The following is a 25,713-nucleotide window of genomic DNA, read 5'->3' on the forward strand; positions in this document are numbered from 1 at the left end:
TTTAAAAGGTATAACATATTAACATATCTAGGCCACACAGAAGGGTCATAAGGTAAGATCACCAGCATAAATTAGCACATTATTATAAGGCGTCTAAAGGAGCCAGACAAAATCTGCATGATAGATCTTCTTTTAGACGAATATATAATGCTGATTGATTGGATTTTTTTTTAATCCTAAGTATTTTAGGAAAATAATATTGCTTGTATAATATCACATTTTACTACTTCAGGTCCTACCCTGAGAAGCACATTTGCCATTATGGGGAGCCTGGGGAGGAGCAGGGGGTGGGGACCTGTTGAAAGCATTTTGGGGGCACTTAGCTGTCTTTCTCAGTTTCATGCTTTTTAAAAAAGTTATTCTGAGTGCATTTTTGCACTTTCTAATTTCCTTACAAAAATCCCTAAACACAAAGTCATTTAGGAAAATAATCTTTGTTATTTACCAAATCCCTAGGATTCTACATCTAGAAAAAGCCTAGGTTAAAAAACAGATCTGTTTCTTTCTAAATGATTAAAACACTCCATTAATCTCTACAATAAGAATATCCTAAGAGTATGGGCTCTGAATTACTGTAGTGTCACAATGCTTTGCTTCAATTTTTCACACTATTCATAGCTCACAGAACAATTGTCAAATATTGGAAGAAAATGTCTAAGTGATAGTCTTTAGCTACTGAAACAGGTGCTGAATAATCAAATCCTCCTTTAATTATGCATTTTTAAACAATTCAGACAAACCACATATGTATTATTATTACTAGCATCAACAAAAGCAGCAGTAAGAGTGAACATTTAAATATAAGCACATACACTCTCATGAACATAAAAGAACCCCTCTAACTGCCAATTGTGTCTTCACTTCCCCCAAACTACATACATTTAGTAACTGAGACAGTCACTTCAGAGTTATAAGGATGAGTTTTTAATGGAGGAAGACGTTAACTCTTTATTTCTAAGGATTAGTACCTTAAAAAGGATACTTCAGAAAAAAATAACAAAAACTGAAATGTACAAGTTATGTTGACTTCAAACATTTTCTGCTTTTAAATAAAGGAAACAGTGGAAGCACACCTGAAATTATCTCAGATTTTTTTAATCTTACACCCAAAACAAGAGTCAAGAATTTTATATTAGTAACAGAAGCATTTTGTGCTGTTCTACATCCAGTAAAAATCACTGACAAATTCTGTTTATATTAAAAAACAACTACAGATAGCTTTTATTGGACATAAAAATATACTAATTGTATTATCTTCTGGGGTCATAAACTACGTTGGATGTAATATGCTCCATGAATAAACAATCGGGGAGGTTTTCACCTAACTGTATGGGAAATGTATGCACCACATCCTTTATATAAATAATCCTCACTTCAAGTCAAATTCGTATTATCTAATTTTTGCATTCTTCACCTAGAGAAGCTATTCATAGAACCTAGATTCTCCTTTCATCTCACTACTGCCGGTAGGAAGTTCAAGCAATGAAAGATTTTTCTAAATTTTCAAAGGTACTTTTACCATAAAGTAACATTCCAGAATGGATAAACCTATGTGGTATGACCTAAAAGCCACACAAATCATTTATTTATGGCTGTTATGTTTTAATCACTGGATAGTTTTTAGAGGCTTAAAAAAATTAATGGGTTTTGCTATACAAAAGCAACTATGTTTTCCATGAAACATTAGCTGTCACATTAATACAAGGTTTTACCATTAATTATATTGGATTATACAGGAGTCTATGTCTACACGATGATTGTTAAATATCTGAATTTCCAAACCATTTCCAAAAAAAATGTAACCTGGTCCTACTAAACCTTACATGAATTAAAAATCCATTTACAAAACAGAAAATTAAACATTAAAAAATATAACCTCAATTTAATAATACATTTGCAGATAAAACATGCAACACATTTTTCATCAAAAAGCAAAATATTATATATACGTAAACAGTGCCACCTTTTGGTACATTTAGGAAATGAGCTTCTAAATTGTACAAAAATATCTTTAAATGTGATGAGAGAGCAAAGCAAGAAATTAAAAAAACATCAGTTTACAATTTAATAACATTAAGGTGTAATAAATGTTACTCATTTTAAAACAAATATTTTCAAAAACTAAAACGTTACCTCATGTTTATATGTTTTCATTTCATTTTCATGAGGTTGGCAGAGCACCATTTCATTTCAAAGAAAACTGAGGCTCAGAAAATGTTAATGCCTGACTCAAATATCCCTCAGTTAAGAATGGTTGAATCATCAGTATCTTGAAATTGTTAGTTTTTAAATTTCAACATTAATTCTTCAATAAGATTTTACAAAATTTTATTTGTATAATGTTTTTTGTATATACTTGCAAGGAAAAGATATTTATGTTTAAATTACTACATGAAGAACATACAAACACTGACTACACTCTCACAGTTGTTTACATTTCACGAACACAAAAACTCTTCATCTAATACAGTATTCTTCCTACCTCTATGCTAAAAGAAAAAGCCTTCACTGAAAACTGCAAAGCCTTCTCTCATTTTTTTCCTCAGGAAAAAAACAGCCCTTGTTTATGGCTTGCACGCAATTTGCAACTTACCTAAGACACAGATAAAAAGCTGCTACAAATGAGATGGAAATGATAAGCTTCAAATATTCTCCCTAAAGCTTCTTTGCCTTAATTTGATCTCCTATTTAGGTGTCTGTATAGCATTTTCAATGTCTTCTACTTTTACCTCTCTCACTGATTTCCTGAATAGTTTTTATGAGACCATAACATAGTTACTCTAGAACACCCTCACAGCTCCCTTATTTTTGTAAGCTAGCTAATAACTCAGCTCTCACATGGAAAAAAGAAAATATTCTCAATGATCTTTGATTTATTTGTTACTATGGATTTTACTCAAAGTGCAGTCATCAAGTAGTTTTTCATGGAGCAGACTTCAAAATCAGTTAATATGTAATGAACCCATCCTAAATTACTGCACACTGCCACTCAATTAAAAGGAAAGAAAGAAGACAACAGCTGATAAGATGGTAGCTAAAATGGTTACTGAAAACACTGAAAGAGTAAAAGCAAAGAGCAAGCCAGAGGGATGGGCCAGAAGTACTACATCTTCTGTGAAACAGAACTCCATGATCAAATGCAATAATTAAGACATTAACTCAGAAATGTTCATTAATTAGCCTCACCTCTTGTTCATAACATATTCAAGAAAAAGCACAGTATAAGACATAAAAATTGGTAAACCTAGCCATTTCTAAAAATGATTCAGTGGGAAAGACTGAATATGAACATGCTAAGCATACATTTTTAAAGGATTCCCTTTCACCCCACAGCTCTTTTTTCATCACTGGGAGCGCTGGGTGCGCCCCCCTCAAGAGTAAACAACATTCTGGATCTTCTCTAGAGACTCTTGATTTCCCTCCCCTATTTCCGAATGGATGAAAATCCCACTTTGAAAAAGCCCTTAGTTTTAATTCTCTCTGCTTTTCTCCCTGGGCAGAAAGGGAAAAAAGAAGGAGAAAGTGCCACTCTCGTTGCCACCCTGTACTATGCCCCCTTACCAATCACTACAAATAACTCATCTGAATACAAGCAACGCTCCAAGATCACTTCTCTCTCTGCAAATGCACAGGCATACACACAAATACATGGAAATATATATGTAACAGAATTTTATTATGTTTGAAGGAACATCAAAATTTCTAATACTGAATTCAATCCCATTAAATTGAAAGCAATTACTGCTTCCAATTTAATAAGAATGGATTAAATTAGATTTCTGATTCAATATAATTTGTAGCGTCCATGTCAGGTAAAGTGATAGTACGAGGATCTTATCTGAGACATGTCAGGACCATGAAGACTGGACTTGACAGCCACTAAATAGGATTCTACTGAAAAACTCAAGGGACTCACACACATACCACACGCCACATTTATTTAAACTTTAGAGTATACTTTAACTTGTATTCTTCTATAAAGAGAGAATAAAACTACTTCAATACATTATAGTCAAAATATTGTTTTTACTTGTTCACTAATGCACATGCAAAAAACACCTGAATTCCTATCGTGCGACAGGTACTGAGTTTGATGATGAAGATGGTAATACCAGACACACATGGAACACGTTTGTACATAGTAATATTTAATCTTCAGAAAGGACTGCTGTAGTCATCTTCATTAAATAAATAAGGATACTGAAGCACAGAGGTGTTGTCATTTGCCCAAAGCCATAAAGCTAATACATGGCAGTAGCTGGCTTTACAGCCTGGCTCAATATTAACAGCTGGCTACAGTCTGCTCTTCATCACTAAGCAACAGTGTCTCTGAGATGCCAAAGGTAAAGATGATTCAGACAGAAGGAACTCACACACCATGGGAGAGAACATGTAAAAAGAAGATAAATTACCCTAAGACAGGAAGTAGCTGAGGTACCACCCTCTCCGTCTCTAAGCAGAGGAAGTAAGCTGAATGGCGGCAGTGCAAGTGGAGATACAGCTGTACAAGCAGTTACAGCTAATGATCAGATTAGGTGATCAGAGGTATAGTCACAACACACACGCATACGCAAAAAGCCCTTAAATCACCCATATATATGACATACACGAATTTGTGTATATAACACAGTACAAGAATTCTTAGAAACTGTTAAATTTGAGAAGCACCAAGCTACAATGAAGGAATAACCAAAAGGAAAGTCTCTGCAGATGCCTGGACATTCAAATCATCCTGAATTAACCATCAAACATGTGTTTGATGCTGGTAAAGTGGGAATGAGTGGGAAATTTTAAAGTGCTGTAATTTACTCCATTCTCCTTTAATATGAAACCTCTTTAACCTTAATATATGTTCATAGATTTGGGGATTACTCAAGATGCACCTTATGTGAAGGTTAGTTTTTAGTTAAGTGTGAAAGCAATGTAATGGTAAAGGTATCAAATGTTTGTCCTCAGATTCAAAAACTCCCACTTTAACATATGCTCTTCTGGGCAAAAGGACAATGACCGCATTCTACAACAAGCACAGTCAGGGCGACAGAGCAACGACGATGTCAAGCAGCAAGCAATGAGCGAATCATTTCACACGCGGTCTCCAGCATACGTGTGGTGGGCGGGTATCTGAGCCGGGTCATGCTGCCTCTGAAAAGGTCAATTTGTCTGACTCTTGTATAAGTACTACTAAAATGTTTAAAGAGCAATGAATCAGAATAAAATAAAGTGTTAACTAATTTAATGACTTCTAATAATTTTATTAGAAGACTATTTGTAACACAAAATTCACTTTTCATATTAATGGCATAGATGCAGTTATCATGTAATGTAATACTGCCATCTACTGTCCAAGAGCTAAAAATACATCGTCTTTAATCCAAACCAACTAGAATTTTAACAGCCAAAAAAAGAGCCAACATTATTTTACATGTTCCAGTGTCAACATCTGAAAAAAAGGTTTTTTCCTCAAAATCAGGGACAACAATGCAAAAACATAGATTTTTAAGTGAAGCTTTCATGGTAATTACTCATCTGCCCATTTTCTTAAAAAATAAAATAAAGTTTAAACACAGGCTATTTCTAAATGAATTATCAAAAATAACTTTTACAAAATCTCAAAGGGCAATATGAATCATTAAGCAATTAAGCAAAAGTGAAGTTTATGAAAATCCATTAGTCTCTGTAAATTTGTCACTCATAAAAATTCTAAAATATTTTGAAGGGTGTACTTTAGGCAGAAAGATTCCAGATAAAGGTCTGAGGTGCAAGATGGAATGAAGAGTAAAGACAGGGACAAATATGTGGATGTGTTGAATTAAACACTGACCATATAAAATATCAGTAAGTCCTAGAAAAAAAAATTCTAAAATATTAAAACTAAAAAATATTTTTAAGTTGTTCAGTATCAGAATGCCAGCAATTTTGAAAAGACTGGTCATCTTAATACAACTGAGCACTCCAGTGCATTTATTCACAAAAATTACTGCAACTAATGTGAGTTGAAGTACTACCACTTACATGCTACAAGAAATGCAAACAAGAAGTTTAAGTGACCTGAAAAGGTCAGGCCAAAAGTGGAACAGGATGAAAAATGATCGAAAGTTCCCAGAGAAAAACGATTAAAAAAGATGAAGTTTTCCCGCATCTACCAGTGAGAAAATTGAGCTTAAAACTTTTATCAAAATAATGTGATTATCATGCAAGTTATTAACTATGACTGGGCATTCACTTTGACATAATATCAAGTTAAAAAAGTCAGGACCTGGAGCCAAAGTATTTTAGAATTCACAAGAGTGAACTAGATTTTCTCTTTATCTTTGTAAAAGGTAAAGAATCTAACGAACCATGCAAGTTCACTCTCAAACATAAGGAAAACAATGCTCAGGATTTAAACAAGAACAAAATTAACACTACTTAATTTGTATGGATAACACACAATTTAGTACAGAATCAAAACTAGTGCCACTTAGTAGGCAGATGGTTGAAACACAGTTTTATGCTTCCTATCACAAGAGGAGATTCTTGTTGAGATGAAAAGACGAGATAAAAAAAAAAAAACTAAATGTTCCCATGCTCTATTTAAAGAAGAAAAAGAAAACTAGAATGTAGAGATCAGAAAAATCAGCATGTATCCTATTTTATGTCACAGTAATGAAGAGTCCCAACATATGAGTATCATACCACAATACTTGTTCATCAGATTTGGCCTCAAACGACCTGTGACCATTCAAACACTAAATATATTCTCAAGATATAAAGATCGCCACCAATGAGGACAATGAAAATAATTGACCAACATTCCAAAAGAAATAATCCAAAAACAATAACCAAGGCAGCATTATTTGTGGGGGAGGGGGTTAGTCTATAAAAATTGCTCACTTGAAGAACACACTCATGAAATGTTTGTGTTCAATCATACTTCTGTAAAAAGCCACTGTACCTACCAGGACAGTTTAACTGCTTTCCATAATACTAATTTAATTCTATCATGCAAACAGGTATCTGAGTTTTAGAGAATGACATCATTTTTCCTCAGCAGCTTTCATTTTTTGAAATGAGAAGCAAGCAGGCATTATCTTATAAGTTATAAACCACCCTTTTCCTCAAAATAAAAAGGATTTGAAAGAGGCAACGAACAAGCATTTACTTCTCTAAGTCTCTGTGAGGTCTTACTATGGAGTAATTATATTCCTAGATTCACACAGTTAGAAAAGTAGCAATTTCAAGTATATATCTAATCTCTCTTTCTTCCCCAAACAGTAAAAATATCTACCATTGGTAACTGAGATTTCTGAATTTCTCTGTATACTGTTTTCAGTAACCTCTGTGTACATTATACATAATCTATTATATATCTCATTCTTATCAATTACAGAGTTAAATGAAAATATTTTTGGTCTACATGTGATTAATGAAATATTATAAACTATTAAGCAATAATAATTTTTATTAATTCCCATTATTCCACAATAACAAAAGAGACCACTGGCATAGGTATCCAGAAATCATTCATATATCTAACCTAAATGAAAGACCTATAGAGATTTCCTTATTAAATATTTTAAGGAAGCTAATGTTTATATTTTCTGGGCCTATGGCATCTAGACAAGTAAGAAAGTGGTCCTATAGTCTACTGCATGCAAGCCAGACTAGAATTAAAACTGCTCAATTTCTGAAGTGGGTAAAACCACAGTATGTAAAATTAATACAAATACATATAAGTAATACAGGCATATAAAAGAAATAAACTACAGTAACAAGAAAAATAAATTTCACATTCAAGTGATTAAGAAACCAATTTCCCTTTTTACTATTCCCAAATAAGAAATGAAAATTAGGTTTGCATAACAAAGTTTAATATTCTTGTATAAACACATCGAGACTTATTTTACATAGAAGAGTACTGTTATAATACTAAAAACCTGCTAATAGGCTAAAATGAATTAACATGTGTTAGATATTAAATATCACCTAGGATAAGTCAAGCTCTGAATTTTTTTAATATTTAGGAAGTTATCTTAAAGGCTATTTTCTTAATTTTCAAACTGTACCATCAGAATGTATTAAGGTAAGTACAGGCTAAATTATACAAAAATTACTAATGAACACAGAGAAGTAATTCTAAAAGCAGATTGAGTGTTTTTACCTGTTTTAAGACTGATTTTGCTGTCTAAAGAATGAGTTATCAGGACTTCCCTGGTGGTGCAGTGGTTAAGAATCCGCCTGCCAATGCATGGGACACGGGTTCAAGCCCTGGTCCAGGAAGATCCCACATGCCATGGAGCAACTAAGCCCGTGCGCCACAACTACTGAGCCGGTGCTCTAGAGCCCATGAACCACAACTACTGAGCCCGCGTGCCACAACTACTGAAGCCCGCGTGCCTAGAGCCCATGCTCCACAACAAAAGAAGCCACCGAAATAAGAAGCCTGCACCGCAAGGAAGAGCAGCCCCCGCTCACCTCAACTAGAGGAAGCCCGAGCGCAGCAACGACACCCCAACGCAACTCAAAATAAATAAATAAAAATAAATTTTTTAAAAACAGAATGAGTTATCAAAAACAGAGTTAATGACATACAATTATTTACTTATTGAAGGAAACAATGCTATGAAAGGAATAACTTTCCAATCTGCCCTTCTCCTCACATCCATCTTGAAGCTAGGACGGGCCAACTACACATGCAAAGGCAATGTGCTATGTGATACAGACCAGTGGTCAAGAGCAATGTTTTGGAGCAACAGACTTTACCGCCCATGTGATTTAAAGTAAGAAACAACCTCTCCATTCTCACCTATATGAATGGATGCTAATATGTCCTTTTGTCACAAGGACTAAGCATGATAACACATATAAAGCACTGGGCCATTCACTGCCTCTCACAAAGCATTCAAATTATGTTCCCATTTAATGTACATACAACAGAAACAGATATATGTACCAGTTCATATACATACATATTCCCTAACTCTGTCCACTGAGAGAACCTCGAAGCACTGATACTTCACAGTAGCAATAAGCACAACTAGTGCCCAGATCTCTGCTCTGGTTCTACACACTATTCTCCTAATGAAAGGGGTCAGGATTCCTTGGAAAAGTGGTTGCTTCCAAGGCTGGGGAAGGGAAAATACAACACTAGAATATCTTATGGTGCCAGAAAATAAGGAAGTGCTCAAAAAGGAATGGGGGCATGTCTGAAGGACACAGGAGCCAGTCTAAACAAGGTCCTATGGCCAAAGTTGGAACAACACAAGAAACAAAATAAATAGGGCTTCCCTGCCAGCGTAGTGGGTGAGAGTCCGCCTGCCGATGCAGGGGACATGGGTTCATGCCCTGGTCCGGGAAGATCCCACGTGCCGCGGAGCAGCTGGGCCCGTGAGCCATGGCCGCTGAGCCCGTGCGTCCGGAGCCTGTGCTCCGCAACGGGAGAGGCCACAACGGTGAGAGGCCCGCGTACCGCAAAAAATAAATAAATAATAAAATAAAAATAAATAAATAATGATAGCTCTGAACTATAACCTACAGAATAAAATAAATATCCATGAGTTCATACTGATACCAACAAATAAAATGGGGAGGAAAGGACAGCCCTTCCTTACAGAAGACTCTGATTAATAAATGTGGAAGAAAAGAAGAAAATAGAAAATCACCACTAGGCAAACATCACAGTAATAACTTGCAGACAAGATCCACCAACAGATACTAAAATTATCGAATACTAAAATTACTAGGCAAGAGGTTGAGGAGACACAGGGTATTTATTAGCTACAATGAGAAAAATAGTAACTTTACTGTGGAGAAATCTGACAGACAAGGTGTAGTGTACTAACATCATGAAGCCCCCTGCCCGATGTGATGCACTGAGAAGGATATGATATCACTTCTGTGCTCTTCTTGCCAAAAATGCATAATTACCTTACTCTAATCTAAGGTAATCATAATTACCTTACTCTATCAGACAAACCCAAGGTGAGGGACATTCTACAAAATAATCGATTTTCTTTCAGAAGTGTCAAAGTCATAAAAGATGAGAAAAAACTGAGCAACTGTCACAGACTGGAGGAGACTAAGGAGACATTACAAATAAACATAAGGTGAGATCCTAGATTGGATCCTGGAACATAAAAAGGATGTAAATAGGAAACCTGACAAAATTCAAACAAGATTTGTAGTTTAGATAATAGTATTGGGCTAACACTAATTTCCCAATTTATTAATTATTCTACAATTATGTTAGATATTAAGATTAGGGGACCCTGGATAAAGGACATATACAAACTCTCAATTTTACTACTTTCCTGAAAGTCCAAACTTATTTCAAAATAAATTTTTTTTTTTAATATTATACACACACACACAGAGTCACCCCTAAGTATGTTCAGGGGATTGGTTCCAGGACCTGCGGCAGAGACCAAAATCCGCATATCCTCAAGTGCCATAGCCAGCCCTCCATATCCGAGGGTTCCACATCCTAGGATTCAACCAACCACGGACTGTAAACATAACAGTGTATGTATTGAAAAAGGTCCCCGGATAAGTGGACCCACACAGCTCAAAGCTGTGCTGTTCAAGGGTCAACTGTAGTTATCTAGACAACATATATTAGGTACCATTTTGTTTTACCTTAAAATCATCAAATTATGCTAAAATGTCCTTTAGTTGCTGAAGTTAGAAAAGATATCTCTAAAAAACTTATCTCTGAAAAATTTAATCAATAAAATACATTACAGATCTCATTACCTGTAATTTTATATCCATAAGCAGCTAGTTGTCCAGCCATATATTCTCCATCTGAATTATTATGAGAACAACCCCAAGTCCGTATCCAAATTTTCTGTATGCCTGGAATAGTGCTGTTAATGAATTAAAAAAAAAAGTCTCATTAAGGGATTTTTTAAATAAAAAGCACTAGGTAATTTCTGGGCCCATTATGCAAAAATACTCACTCACTGCAATCCATTCACAGGCTATTGATTAAATGCACCAACTTAATACATAATCTGCTGTTACACCAAAAATCTAAATACAAGATAAAATAACAGCACAGGATTCTAAGTTAAGACTCTGTACAAAAAATATCTTTTCTCTGAGATGTATTTTAAATTCAGTACTACTAAATACTACCACTAAGTTCAACTCCTGGAAAGGTACAAACAAATAACAATAGCACAGAAAATGGTTCTAGCAGCAATGGCAAATAAAGTTAAATACATCTAAAGACTACTATATACTAGTTACAATCTTTATTTTATAACTTACAGATATAAATAACTGAATCAAAATGAAAATCTGTCACTCTACAGCACTATTCAAAGCATTCCATATATAAAAATACAGTTCTGAAAAATGTAATATTTTTACAAAGGAAATAAAAGGACTTTCAACTTGGATTGCCCTAATAATTAATAATTAAATAGACATTACCTTAACGACATGTTTAGGACAAACTTAATAAACTTCATTCATTAAAATATAAGCAAATTTTAAATTCATACATCTTATGAATCTGTTCCAAACAAAATAATCAAGTGTATTAAAACTCTCAACAATTTACTAGGTAAACAAATATAAGCATATTAAAACTATATAACTGCATATTCCTTTCTGGCTACGTTGTATTAGAATTTCACTAGAGACCTAATATAACAGTGTAAACAGCACAATAATTTGTGCCCAATGCCTTTAGATGATCCACAAGTGTTTGTAAATTTGCTAAGAAAAACCAAATGCCCAAACCACCACTATCTCATAAGAATCACAAATTCCAATAAAATTTTTAATGTGGGAGTAACAATTACACACCAACTACTGTAACAGCAAAGACATCCAGCCAGGGGAGGGTGCAGGGGGGGGGAGCTATCTTTGTGCCAAATACTGCCCTAGGCCCTGCCTTTAAGAAACTTGCAATTTGACATCTTTTTCTTCTTTAGTCAATGACTTTGCTAAATTTAAAACCATTCAAAAAACAAAACAAAACAAAAAAACACTACACATTTCCTCTCAAAATTTCAAAGTTGTTTTTGTTTTGTTTTGTTTTTTTGTGGTACGCGGGCCTCTCACTGCTGTGGCCTCTCCCGTTGCGGAGCACAGGCTCCGGACGTGCAGGCTCAGCGGCCATGGCTCACAGGCCAGCTGCTCCGCGGCATGTGGGATCCTCCCAGACTGGGGCACGAACCCGCGTCCCCTGCATCGGCAGGCGGAGCTCTCAACCACTGGGCCACCAGGGAAGCCCCTCAAAGGTTTTCTTAAAAGAGACATTACGTATATCATATACAGTAGTGCCAGCCTCTCCCCTGGTATGATACTGAATATAATTTCAAAAGAAAAGAAAAGCTTACCTATCACTTGGTGGACTGTTTTCATCTTGCAAATATTTTTGGGTATTTCGCCTTCGCACCTTTGGAACAACGTGCTTTCTCGCAAAATGCCTATCTTGGGGCTTTGAATCTTCTTGGGACACAATATCTTCTATGTCATCCAGGAATGTATCACAGGATGCAGAAGGCATCTTCTCTATCACATAAAAAAGTTATAAATGATTCAAGCATATGAGTCCTTCAGAAAATCTGTTCAACATAACATCACCCGTGAAATATTCTCGCCAAACTTGAATCTAATAAAGCCTTTAGATTTTAACTTCAAGTTTACAGAAAATACAGGAGATACAGTAAAAGAAACACCAGCTAAATCTTATTGATAGTGGGACATTCCAGGGTTCAACTGGAACTATTTCTTCAACAAATCAGTGTCATGGAGAAAAAAACAGGAAAGGAACTGTTCAAGATTAAAAGATACTTAGAAGATAATATGAACACACTTCATGCTCTTGATCAGGTCTTACTTTGTCCAAACAACTGTAAGACATTTTGGGAACAATTAGGGAAATCAGAATATGAACTGGGTATTAGATAGTATTTGGATATTGCTAAAAATCATTAAAGTATTGTCTTTATGTTTAAAATCTTATTTTTTAGAGATGCATACTGAATATGTAGAGGTAAATATTACGTCTATAATTTATTTTAAAACAATAAAAAATATATTAAGACATGGGGAAACACAACTCTTAAATCTAGGAAATAGACATGTTGGTGTTTATTATCCAATTCTACTTTCCTGAATGTTCAAATTTTTTATAACTAAGAAAATGTGGACACTGCTTCCAGGAAGATGAAATAAACATATTTTCCCTATCCCTCCCACTAAGTACAACTAGAACTCCAGACATATATGTAAAGTAAACATAAGAACACTTTGAAAGATGGAGAGAAGGCAGACCGGCTAGGGACCTTGCAACCCAAGTTACACCACCATGGTGAGCTCCTTGGGTTTTGCTTTGCCTCCTATATCCCAGACTTGGAGCTGAAGAAGCCAGCAACCCAGAAATGCCAACAGGTGCAGACAATAAAAGCCCTCAACAAAACAAAAGCCTGTTCTGTTGCCAAAGAACCAGAAAAGTGGCAGCCTAATAAGACACAAAACTTTTAGACAATAACCATTCCACTCCACACAAACACCAAAAAAACAGAAAACTGCAAAACACAATTCAGTGGAGGAAAGATAGCCTTTTCAATAATTTCTGCTCAAGCAACTGGACATTTATAGACAAATAAATGAACAACCACCTAAGTCTCACACCTTATACAAAACTTAATTCAAACAGATCCTGGACTAAAATGTAAAACAAAACTATAAACTTATAGAAAAAAATCGTAAGAGAAAGTCTTCTGGATCTAGAACTAAGTGAGTTGTTTTTAGACTTGACACCAAAAGCACCATCCATAAAAAGAAAAATTAACAAGCCCAGACATCACCAAAATTAAAGACTTTTACTCTGCAAAAGACCCTTTTGAGAGATGAGACGTCAAGCTGTAGACTGAGAAAAACATATTTGCAAACTACATATCTGACAAAGGACCAGTATCTAGAACTCAAAACAGAATAGTAAAAAAAAAGGAAAAAGAAAGAAAAGAAAAAAATTCAGTTAGAAAATAGACAAAAGACAAAGAGATATTTCACCTAAGAGGATATCCAGAGGGAAAAATAAGCACCTGAAAAGAGACTCAACATGACCAGCCATCAGAGAAATATAAATAAACTAAAACCACAATGAGATAGCACCGCATAGCTATCACACTAAATGCTGGCAAGGATGTGGAGAAACTGGATCACTCGTACAGCCCTGGTGGGAATATAAAATGGTACAGCTGCTCTGGAAAACAGTTTGGCATTTTCTTTAACTAATCATGAAACTACAATGCAACCCAGCAACTGTACTTCTAAGTGTTTATCCAGGAGAAATATTAAGACAGTCACACAAAAACCTAAAATAAATATTTACAGCAGCTTTCTAAGAGCTGAAACTTGAAAACAACCCAGATGCCCTTCAACGGTTGAATGGTTAAGTAAACTGAGGCACACCCAATACCATGGAATACTACTCAGCAACAGAAAGGAATGAACTATTGACACATGTAACAACCTGGATGAATCGCCAGAGAATTCTGTTCAGTGAATAGAGCCAAGTGCAAAAGGTTACCTACTGTATGATTACATTTATATAACATACTTGAGAGGTCAGCGTGCGCGATCCTTGTGGTGACGGAAATGTTCTGCATCCTGACCACATCATGTCGATATCCAGGTTGTGATACGGTACATATTACAGTTTTGCAAGATGCTACCTTTGGGGGAGACCTGGGTAAAGTGTACAGCATCTCCACATAATTTTTATAACTAAGTAAATCTACAATTATGTTAAAATAAAATACTTAAGAAAAAAAGCTACCTGAAAAATGAAACGTGCAGGCGTAACTCAAAGATAACTGCAGGTTCAGCTCCAGACCACCACCATGAGGCGAATGTCATAATAAAGGGAGTCACATGAAGTTTTTGATTTTCCAGTGCACATAAAAGTTATGTTTACACTATACTGTAGTCTGTTAAGTGTGAAATAGCATTATATCTAAAAAAACTATGCATATGCCTTAATTTTAAAATACTTTGTTGCTAAAAAAAAGTTAACCACCATCCGAGCCTTCAGAGAATTACAATCTTTTTGCTGGTGGAGGGTCTTGCCTCCATGTTGATGGCTACTGACTGGTCAGGGTGGTGGCTGCTGAAGGGGGGTGGCTGTGGGAATTTCTTAAAATAAGAGAACAGTGACGTCTGCCTCATCAATTGACTCTTCCTTTCATGAACACTTTCTCTATAAGCATGCAATGCTGTTCGACAGCATCTTACCCACAGCAGAGCTTCTTTTGAAATTAAAGTCGATTCTCTCAAACCTTGCCTCTGCTTCATTAACTAAGTTTACGTAATATTCTAAATCCTTTGTTGTCATTTCAACAATCTTCACAGCATCTTCACCAGGAGTAGATTCCATCTCAAGAGATCACTTTCCTTGCTCATCCATCCACGTTTTACCATGAGATCGCAGCAATTCAGTCACATTTTCAGACTCCACTTCTAATTCTAGTTCTCTTGCTAATTCCACCACATCCGCAGTTATCTCCTCCATGAAACCTTGAACGCCTCAAAGTCATCCATGAAAGTTGGAATCGACTTGTTCCAAACTCCTGTTAATGTTGAAATTTTGACCTCCTGCTATGAATCACAAATGTCCTCAATGGCCCCTAGAATGGTGAATCCTTTCCAGAAGGTTTTCAATTTACTTTGCCCAGATCCATCAGAGGAATCACTATCTATAGCAGCTTAACCTTATAAAATATAGTTCTTCAATAGTAACACCTGAAAGTCAAAATTACTACTTGACCCATGGGCTGCGGAATGGATGCTGTGTTGGCAGCATGAAAAACATTAATCTCTTTGTATATCTCCATCAGAGCTCTTGGGTGACCAGGTGTACTGTCAATGAGCAGTTAATATTTTCAAAGGAATGTTTTTTCTAGGCAGTAGGTCTCAATAGTGGGCTTAAAGTATTCAGTAAACCATGTCATAAACAGATGTGCTGTCATCCAGGCTTTGTTGTTCCATTTATAGAGCACAGGCAGGGAAGATTTAGTATAATTCTTAAGGGCCCTAGGATTTCCGGAACGGGAAATGAGCACTGGCTTCAACTTATCATTATCAGCTGTATTAGCCCCTGACAAGAGAGTCGGTCTGTCCTTTGAAGTTTTGAAAGCAGGCACTGAGCCACTGTAATTATCTTAGCTAGATCTTCTGGACCTTCTGGGTAACTTGCTGCAGCTTCTCCATCAGCACTTGCTTCTTCACCTTGCACTTTTACGTATGGAGACGGTTTCTTTCCTTAAATCTCATGAACCAACCTCTGCTGGCTTCAAACGTTTCTTCTGTAGCTTCCTCACCTCTATCAGCCTGCACCGAATTGAACAGAGTTAGGGCCTTGCTCAGGATTAGGCTTTGGCTTAAGGGAACATTGCAGCTGGTTTGATCTTCTATCCACACCACTCAAACTTTCTCCACATCAGCAATAAGGCTGTTTTGCTTTTTTATCATCCATGTGTTCACTGGAGGATCTGCTTTAATATCCCTCAAGAACTCTCCCTCTACATTCGCAATTTGGCTAGCTGGCACAAGAAGCCTAGCTTTCAGGCTATCTCGGCTTCCTCATTAAGCTTAATCACTTCTAGTTTATTTAAACTGAGAGACACGCAATTCTTCCTTTCACTTGGACACTTAGAGGCCACTGCCAGGTTATTAACTGGCCTAATTTCAGTACTGGTGAGTCTCAGGGAATAAGGAGGCACGAGGAAAGGGGGAGAGATGGGGGAAGGGCCAGCTGGTTTAAGTAGGAGCACACATTTACCAATAAAGTTCACGATCTCATACAGGCGTAGTTCAAGGCGCCCCAAAACAATTACAAGAGTAACAAAGATAAATGATTACAGATCACCATAACAAATTTAACAACAATGAAAGAGTCTGAAACACTGCGAGGATTACCAAAATGTGGCACAGAGACCAGAGTAAGTGCTGTCGGAAAAATGGCATCAACAGACATGCTGGATGCCAGGTTGCCACAAAGCTTCAATGTGTAAAAACAAAAAAAGACAACATCTGCGAAGCACAATAAAGCGAAGCACGAGAAAATGAGGTCTGCCGATACTTGAGGACACTTACTGGCAGACCTCCACTAATACTGTGTCCAGACAGGAAGCAAGGGCTTCACAGCATCATCTCATTAACCATTCACAACAACTCCAGGAGGTAGGTGGTGGTGTTACGCTCACTTTAAAGAGTAATCCAGGGAATTCCCTGGCTGTCCAGTGGTTAGGGCTCCGCACTCTCACTGCCGAGGACCTGGGTTCCATCCCTGGTCGGGGAACTAAAATCCCATAAGCCGTGGCACAGCCAAATAAAAAAACAAAAATGAAGAGTAATCTAAAACACAGAGAAGCTAACTTACCCAAAGCAGCTCAAAGACTCCACGGCAGATGAGCCTGAGCCCACGTGCTGCGCGAGACTCTACGGCCTACTTAATTACCCGGAACGACCGCTTTTCATCCAGGTCGCCTAAACCAGTGTTAAGGGTCCTACACTCTCCTCTGGTCTCGAGCCTTTCTGATGAATTTTCCTTCTCTTCATTTGTCAGATTCCCATCTTTCCATTAACAGAGCATTTCCAGCCAGGCTCATTTTGTGCCCTTGGCTGTAATGCACTCTTTACAAGTATGACAAACTAGGCCCTGTAAATCAGACAAATCTGTGTTCAAATCTCAGCTAGCTTTACATTGCTTAGAAGAACAAAAGATCAGAAATAGCCCAGATGGCAATCAGTCAAGAACTGTGTAAGTGATAGTGAACACCCATACCACGTGGTCAGGGTAGGACTGTCTGTCACAGGCCTCCTCCTTCCCCAGATGCAGCCATGGCACATGAGCCCCACATGCCAGAGTAATTCATCCTCTGGGCCACAACGATTGGCGCAGGTTCGGACATGACACGCCGAGCCAACGAGAACCATCACGAGAACTTCTGCGCCAGGGCTAACAGGAGAGCTGGCTTCTCTTTCACTGAAGTGACTAAGTTAGGAGGCTGTCAACTTGAGGATACTGGGGGCCATCTTGCCTGCCACAAAGCAGAAACCTACCCAAGGCAGGAAAGGCTTCTAAGAGCTGGAGAGACAACGAGCAACACTGACAGTATTTGAGCAACTGGGTCCAACCAATGCCTGCAGCCAGATGCAGCCCTGCCCTGCCCAGTCACGTGAGCTAATAAACTCCCTCTGTGGCTCAAATTCATTTGAGTTGGGGCTTCTGTTCTTGTGAACGAGAGCCCTGGACGACTCAGCAAACTATAGGTAAGGTGAAATGAACTAGGTTAGTCTTTCCCAAATTCGTTCTATTTATTGACTATCAGTGAAGACACAGTTCTGTGGTCAAATAAATTTGGGACAGTCTGCGTCTGGGAAGACAGACAGGCTCCCAGTACGCATTAGTAGAGCAAAGACTGGGAAGCGCTGCGGTGAAGAAACTTAAACTCGCTGATCTTAGGAGTTTTCTGAAAATTAATTCCTCACAGATCTCCTCTTCATGAGGCTGCAGACGGTACTGAAAACAGAAGGCCTGAATGAAGCCAACCCTCAGATCCCCTCCCACATTCTGTACACATGGATGACTTCATTCTCTTACTGGGAAATGGGTCTTTGCCCACATATCAATCTGTTACAGTGAATGAACTGCCCACCCCGCTTAGAGCAATCCCTCTACTCTGACCTGCTCCAGCACAGAATTCCAGCCATGCTTCCTCTTCTTGCATCATCACTAATTGTCTCTTTACTGAATCATTACTATCTGGGTATAAACATACTGTTATTTCTCCCATTTGAAAAACAGAAACCTTATCCGGACCCCACTTCCTCTACCTACTAACTCCACCACATTTCTCTCCTTTAAAAGAAAACTCCTGGGCTTCCCTGGTGGCGCAGTGGTTGAGAGTCCGCCTGCTGGTGCAGGGGACACGTGTTCGTGCCCCGGCCTGGGAGGATCTCACATGCCGCGCGGAGCGGCTGGGCCCGTGAGCCATGGCCACTGAGCCTGCACACGTCCGGAGCCTGTGTTCTGCAATGGGAGAGGCCACAACAGTGAGAGGCCCACGTACCGCAAAAAAAAAAAAAAAAAAAAAAAAAAGAAAGAAAGAAAGAAAGAAAAGAAAAGTCCTTGCAAGAACTGTCTCCAATCTCCCCCTCCCATTCTCTACTAAACCGGGCTTTCACCTCGACCACTCCACCAAAACTGCTGTCCTGATTTCAGTGACTCACAACAGTGTACACGGTGGTCAATTCTCAGCCATCTCGCCTGACCCGGTCTGCAGCATCTGACACTACGGTCCATGCATTCCCTCCTAAAGCGATCTTCTTCACTGGCTCCTGGAATCCCACACTCTGAGTTCTCCTCCTACCTGTCAACCACTCCCCAAGTCTCCTTTGCTGGTTCCTCCTCAACTCTCCAACTTCTCAAGGTCGGAATGCCCCCAGGGCTCCGTTACAGGACTTCTCTTCTCTAGTTAACAGACACAGCCTAGGTGGTCTCATCCAGTCCCAAGGCCTTGCAATACCAACTGTTTGCTTATATAACCAGCCCCAGTCCCCCCCTGAACTTCAGGCTCAGATGTCCAACCGCCTATTCAACACCCTGCTTGAATGTCTAATAGTTACTTCAGAATTAAAAGGTCAAAAACAAAACCCTTGATCCTCTCCCCACCTTACCCCACCTGCAACCAACAACATCACACCAGATCCTCCCAGAACTTTCCCCATCTCGCTTAAAGGCAATCCCAACCTTCCACCCACTCAGGCCAAAAATCCTGGATCCATCCCTGACTCGTCTCTTTCCTTCACCCTAAATCCACCCCACCAACAAAAGCCTGCTGGCTTGACCTTCCAAATATATTCGGAATCTACTTCTGACCGTACCCACTGTTACATTCTTGGTCCAAACCAACAGTAACTCTTGCCTGGATTACTGTAATAGTCACCCTGCTTCTACCCTTAATTCCCGAAGGACACTTGCAGCACGTAAGCCAGGGATCCCTTTAAAACCTAAATTCTTCTCAGGCTTCTGATCAAAACCTTCCCTTGGTATTCCATCTCAGAGTAAAAAGCCCCAGAGTAAAAACTGCTACAGAGTTCTACTAGGACATAATCAGCTTCCGGTTACCTCTGTGACCCCACTTCCTACCGCTCTCCCCTCTCACTCCACTCAGCCACACGGGCATCCTGGCTAGTTCACACCCACCAGGCACACACTCATCTCAAGGTCTTCGTCTTGCCTGGAATGCCTTCAAGCCCTTTGGGACTTTGTTCAAATGTCACCAGTGAGGTCTTCCTGAGCAACTCCCACCTCACCACGTACACACGCCTCCTATCCGCCTTCCCTGCCTTGTTTCATTACCACAGCAGTTCACCACCTGCTTAGATACTACAGGGGAGTAAACTTGCCACCCCAAAATGTCTGCTTGCCACGCAGATTATTTTGAGCTGAAAACAATCAAGGACCAAAAGATTCAGGAAGAAACTCTGACCTTCCCCGTAAATGCCTAAAAGAGTGTAAACAGAGCACCTGTTCCAGGAAGGGAGTAATCACCACAGATAACTAGAGTATGAACTACGTGTGCAGACAGGGAGGAACCTAGCAAAGTCTGTTTGTTAAAATTCCTCTGTTACCAAACATTTGCTTTTCCACGGCATGGCAACTGCCTTCCTCCCCTCTGAGGTCCCAAACCACCACCCCAAGATCCTCTTTTGTCTTTAGCTGAAGACAGAAGGGTTTAAGGCAACGGTTTCAACCACTTGGGAGAGTTACTGTTTGCCTGGATCTCTCCCACATATGCATGTTATTAAACTTTCATTTGATTAGCCTCCTGTTAATCTGTCAGTTTAATTCTAGACCAGCCAGAAGAACCTAGAAGGGTAGAGGAAAACTTCTTCCTCCATGAAAATATCTTCATTATTTTGTTCACTATCTCTTTCTAGTAGGATATACACTCCCAGGGGGATGGGGGGGCAGGGGGAGGTAAAGGCTTTTGGGTGCTTTGCTCACTGCTTTATCCCAGGTGGTGCCTAGAACTGTCTAGCACACTGCAGCTTCTCAATAAATACTTTTTACTGTACACTACCCGGTCTAACAAAATATGCCCCCTCTGCTACCTCCCACTCTGCCCCAACTATAATAATCTTTCAGACATTCTCTGAGCAGGCCAAACTAGCTTCTGACTCAGGGCCTTCACACTTGCTCTTCCTCGGCCTTGAATATCATCCCCAGATATTCGTATGCCTTGCTGCCTACTTCTCTACTCAAATGACACCTTGGAGAGGCCTTTTCCTAGTCACCCTATCTAAAATAAGCACACACCGATTAGGCATCCCACACATTCTCACCGGCCTCTAACCCCCTTTATGCTTCATTTTTCTTCATAACACTTACCTACCTGACTCCAGGTAGGTATATAAGTGCATCCGTCTTCCTCACTACAGTGTAAGCGCCATGAGAACAAGGGTGTCATCTCTTTTTCACCACTGTATCTACAACACCTGTAACAATGCCTAGCACACAGCAGGCGCAGAATATCTGTTGAATGAATGGATAAATAAACACTTGCTTAAGCTGAATTTAGCTAGCCTTTCTGTAACATAGGAGGAAATTCTTACAGTAGGTGAGAAGGTGAAATAAATACCCAACCCCTACAGCTTCTTCCATAAACTATGACTCTATGAAATAACAAAGTTAAGTGAGAAAGGCTAAGACCAGGTAGTGCCTTTCAGTGTTACTGAAGAGCTACTGAAGGATTATAAATTGAATGACATATATTAATTTTTTTTAATTACACAATATTTACATCCCATACACAATTGCTTATGGATCCACTGAAGGGAAACAGTATGGAAGAAGAGAGATGAGAGGGGTCCACCGCAGTAGACATACAATATCAGAGTTAGGGAAGCAAGGAACACTGCTAAGCCTCCTATTTTACAGAACTGAAGTCCAGAGGAGCTAAAAGATTTGTCCACTGATAGAGCTAAAATTAGAACCTAGGCCCTCTCTCAACACCAAGCTCTCCCCACATGGCTCTGCCTCATTGGCAAGGCACAAATAATACAAGAGTCTAAGGTAACCCTAAGAAAGAAAAACATTCCAGAAAAAAATGGGCAAAGGCAAAACCGGCAACACACTTAAGAAATGCAAATAGCCGTTAAGCATAGGAAAGAATGCTCAAACACATTAAGGGCATGTGTTTAAACAAGGAGTTATTTTCCATCTACCCCACTGATAACAAAGACTGACAAACACCCAACTGTTAGCAGAAAACATGGTAAAACTGACATACCCTTTCTGAAGGGCAATCTGGCAATACATATCGAACTTTAACACATATATCCTTTTGCCCAGCAATTCCATTCCAGAAATTCACTCTAGGGAGACAAAAGAGACAAATATATAATGCAGAGGTTCCTAAACCTGGCTGCATATAATAAGCACCTGAACAAACTCACTCATCACTATTAATCAGCTTAAGTTCTTACTGCCAACGAACTGGTAAATGGAATTGTTAGCCTTCAGAAATTATTAACTAAGTGAATAATAATGAAAGTTTGAGAATAAAAGGAAAACAAGATAGTAGTTAAATGGAACAACAGAATCGTAGAAAGTTTCTTCTCAAAGGTAGAGGAAATCAAGTTTAATAAAGGAAATAAAAACAGTAAGTGAAAAAAGGAGATATTGAAAATGATGAAGAGAGAATAATATAGAGTGCTGGTTACTTACAGAGGTGATTTATTAGGAGACCTTTAGAACAGCAAATACCCAGGCCCCATTCTCCAGAGAGGAATTTAAGGATAGGAAGGTAAAACCTGCCCAGGTGATTCCACTATACACCTCTGATTGAGAACCACTGTTCTCCTACAGCAAAGGTTCTCAGTCTTGAGTGTTCATTATAGTCACCTGAGGAGCTATGGAAAATTACCGACAACTGAGCCCTTCGCTAGTTGAACCAATCGCTAGAACGGAGCCTGGACATCAATATTTTTTAAAACTTTCCAGTAATTCTCATATGTGTTGGCACAGTTGTGAACCAAAGTCCTACACCAGTAGTTTTCACAGTGCGGTTCCCACACCAGCACAATTAGGGTCACTGGGGAACTTGTTAGAAATGAGAAGTCTGGGGTCCCACCCAAAATCTACTGAACCAGATACTCTGAGTAAAGCTCAGCAATCTTTAACACGCCCTCCAGGTGACTGTGATGTGCACTACAGTTCGAGAATCACTGTCCTAGAGTTATTCTTTCACAAAAATCATCCAGAATGCTTGTCAAAAATGTATTACCTGGTCAGCTGATTTTCAACAAGGGTGCCAAGAAAATTCAATGGGGAGAAGAGCAGTGTTTTCAACAAATGGTGCTGGGACAACTGGATAGCCACATGCAAAGAATGAAGCTGGATTCCTACTTCACATCACATACAAAAATTAACTCAAATTGATTGCAGACCTAAATTTAAGAACTAATGCTATAAAACTCTTAGAAGATAAGATAGGTGTAAATGTTCATGACATTAGATTAAGCACTGGTTTCTTAGTTATGACACCAAAAGAATAAGCAACAAAAGAGAAAACAGACTGGACTTACATGTAAGACTTTCATATTTAAGAGTTTCACGCTTCAAAGGACACTATCAAGAAAGTGAAAAGAGAGCTCATACAATTGAAGAAAATATTTGCAAATCAAATGTCTGATAAAGGTCTGGTATCAGAATACATATATAACACTTACAACTCAACAACAGAAAAATAACCCAATGAAAAAAGGATTTGAACAGACATTTCTCCAAAGAAGATATACAAACGACCAATAACATGATGAGATGTCAACATCATTAGCTATCAAGAAAATACAAATCAAAATCACAATGAGACACCACTTCACACACACTAGGATGGCTAGAATAAAAAAGACAGAGAACAACAATGTTGATGAGGTTGTGCATTAGCTCACCCAGAGAAAGAGAACAGAATTTCTTCTAATTGGAAAGAGGACAGGACCAAGTCTTAAGGAACTCCATGTTTACCTGCCATACGGAAGAGAACCAGCCTATAATGGAGATCAAGAAGAAGCCACTAGAGAAGAAGAAAATCAGTGGGTCACAAAAGGAAAAGGAAGCGAGCATGTGAAAGAGGTGGACACGGTCAGCGCTGCTCAATGCAGGTAATGCAAAGTTAAGTAAAATGAATGAAAACGTTTCTTGGATTTAGTGATAGGGAGATCTTGGCGTTTCCAGATAATGATGGTGGCAAAATCACTAAGAAATTAAAATTAGGCTACCTTTCTGCACGTTATAATATGTAACACGTCACTCCAACATAAAAGGCTTAAAATAAATGAGTACCTTGATTATTCGCAATTAGTCTCAAATCTTCTTGAAAGATGAGTCTGGAAAATAAAAACTGATTAGAAAAAGCAAGCTCGCAACAACTTCACAAAACCACGGTAAGGGCTCTTTAAAACTACCTAAAAGGGATTAAACTCCATAAAAGGCTACTTTATACATAAGGGTTAATGATGTTCCATATTACTCCCAATTTCTTTCTATTTAGGCCAGGTGTGTTAACATCTGCCACATTTGCTATGACTGAGATCCAGCGTCTGGCCGTAGTTAATAAATACTATCCAGCCCTACAACACGTCTGCGTGATTCAAGTAATACCGAGAACTACAAAACAGAAATATGGCAATTAAGTAAGTATCCACATCACCTGACACACGAAAGACACGTATCGTCCCGAGATTCAGAAAGAGGTTTTATCAGTAAACAAGAAAGAAAAGTGAAAAATCAAGACACCTAATCTTCAGACCAACTTCAGTTTAAATTTCTGAGATACAGCTCTGTGAAAGCTAGGTAACTGTGAAAGCCTTGTCCCGTCCCACAAACTCACTAACGCAGAAAGTGGTAAAACGAATGAAGTTAGATTTGACAATACGCAACGAGTTCCCTTAAATACCCCTTACAGCCCTGCAGCACATAAGGCCAAAGACCCGTCCTCGCTTCTGGCAGCGCTACCTGCCTCCCAATTCCCCCAGCTCAGCTGCTAAGTTCCCTTTTAACTGCGAAACAAACCAGCAAACCTCCCGAGAAAGACTAAAACTGGGGAAACAAGGCTCCGCCGTAAAAGGAACTCTGGCCAAACTCTGCCCCACACTGATCCACCCGCCACCCTTACCCAGCAGTCACGAAACAACAAGCCAGCCAAAAGTAAGAGAACCTACACGCCACTCTCCGGAAACCGCAGCGACTTTAGATGGAGCTCGCCATGACACATACGTCCCGCCACGCTTTTTTACGCATGCTCGCAGACGGTGGCCCAGAGAGATCAAATTACTGGAAGTGCGCGTTCAGGTTCAACTTGGTTTAGTAATGATTTCATTTAACGATTCTTTTGGTTGCCAGAACGAAAATAATACCTTCAAGACCTCGAGTTCTTAGAATCATTTAATAGCTAACTTCTCCTGAGCTCTTACTACGTGTCAAGTACTGTGTTCAGAGCTTTCCATAAACATTATCTCCTCATTTATTATTATACTTATTTTACAAAAGAGGAAACTGGGAGTTTGATTACGTGCCCAAAGTGATTCTGGTAGTAGTGACTGTCCTCTGTGCTAAACCCAACTCTGCCGGACTCCCAGAGAATCTGCTCTTTTCATTACATTTTACCAGCTTCCTCGACCTTTTGTGAAAAGAGGTCATATTAA

The 25,713-nt window shown here is 38.7% G+C and overlaps 1 protein-coding gene across 2 annotated transcripts in view; it reads right to left on the reverse strand.

Annotated features, from left to right (window-relative positions):
- Window positions 1–25,291, reverse strand: part of CDKAL1 (CDK5 regulatory subunit associated protein 1 like 1) — a 649,098-nt gene extending 623,807 nt beyond the window's left edge. The window contains exons 1-4 of one of the 2 annotated variants that reach the window (XM_060164266.1): window positions 25,231–25,285; window positions 24,353–24,396; window positions 12,330–12,504; window positions 10,732–10,844 (exon numbers count right to left, since the gene is read on the reverse strand). In XM_060164266.1, the coding sequence (XP_060020249.1) occupies window positions 10,732–10,844; window positions 12,330–12,504; window positions 24,353–24,396; window positions 25,231–25,283 (385 nt within the window). In that variant the 5' untranslated portion in view covers window positions 25,284–25,285. Of the gene's footprint in view, window positions 1–10,731; window positions 10,845–12,329; window positions 12,505–24,352; window positions 24,397–25,230 lie in introns of both variants that reach the window. The other variant, XM_060164267.1, reaches the window with a different exon arrangement.
- Between the last annotated feature and the right edge of the window lie 422 nt (window positions 25,292–25,713).

Source organism: Lagenorhynchus albirostris, chromosome 10, assembly GCF_949774975.1.
Source record: "Lagenorhynchus albirostris chromosome 10, mLagAlb1.1, whole genome shotgun sequence".
NCBI classification, from domain to species: domain Eukaryota; kingdom Metazoa; phylum Chordata; class Mammalia; order Artiodactyla; family Delphinidae; genus Lagenorhynchus; species Lagenorhynchus albirostris.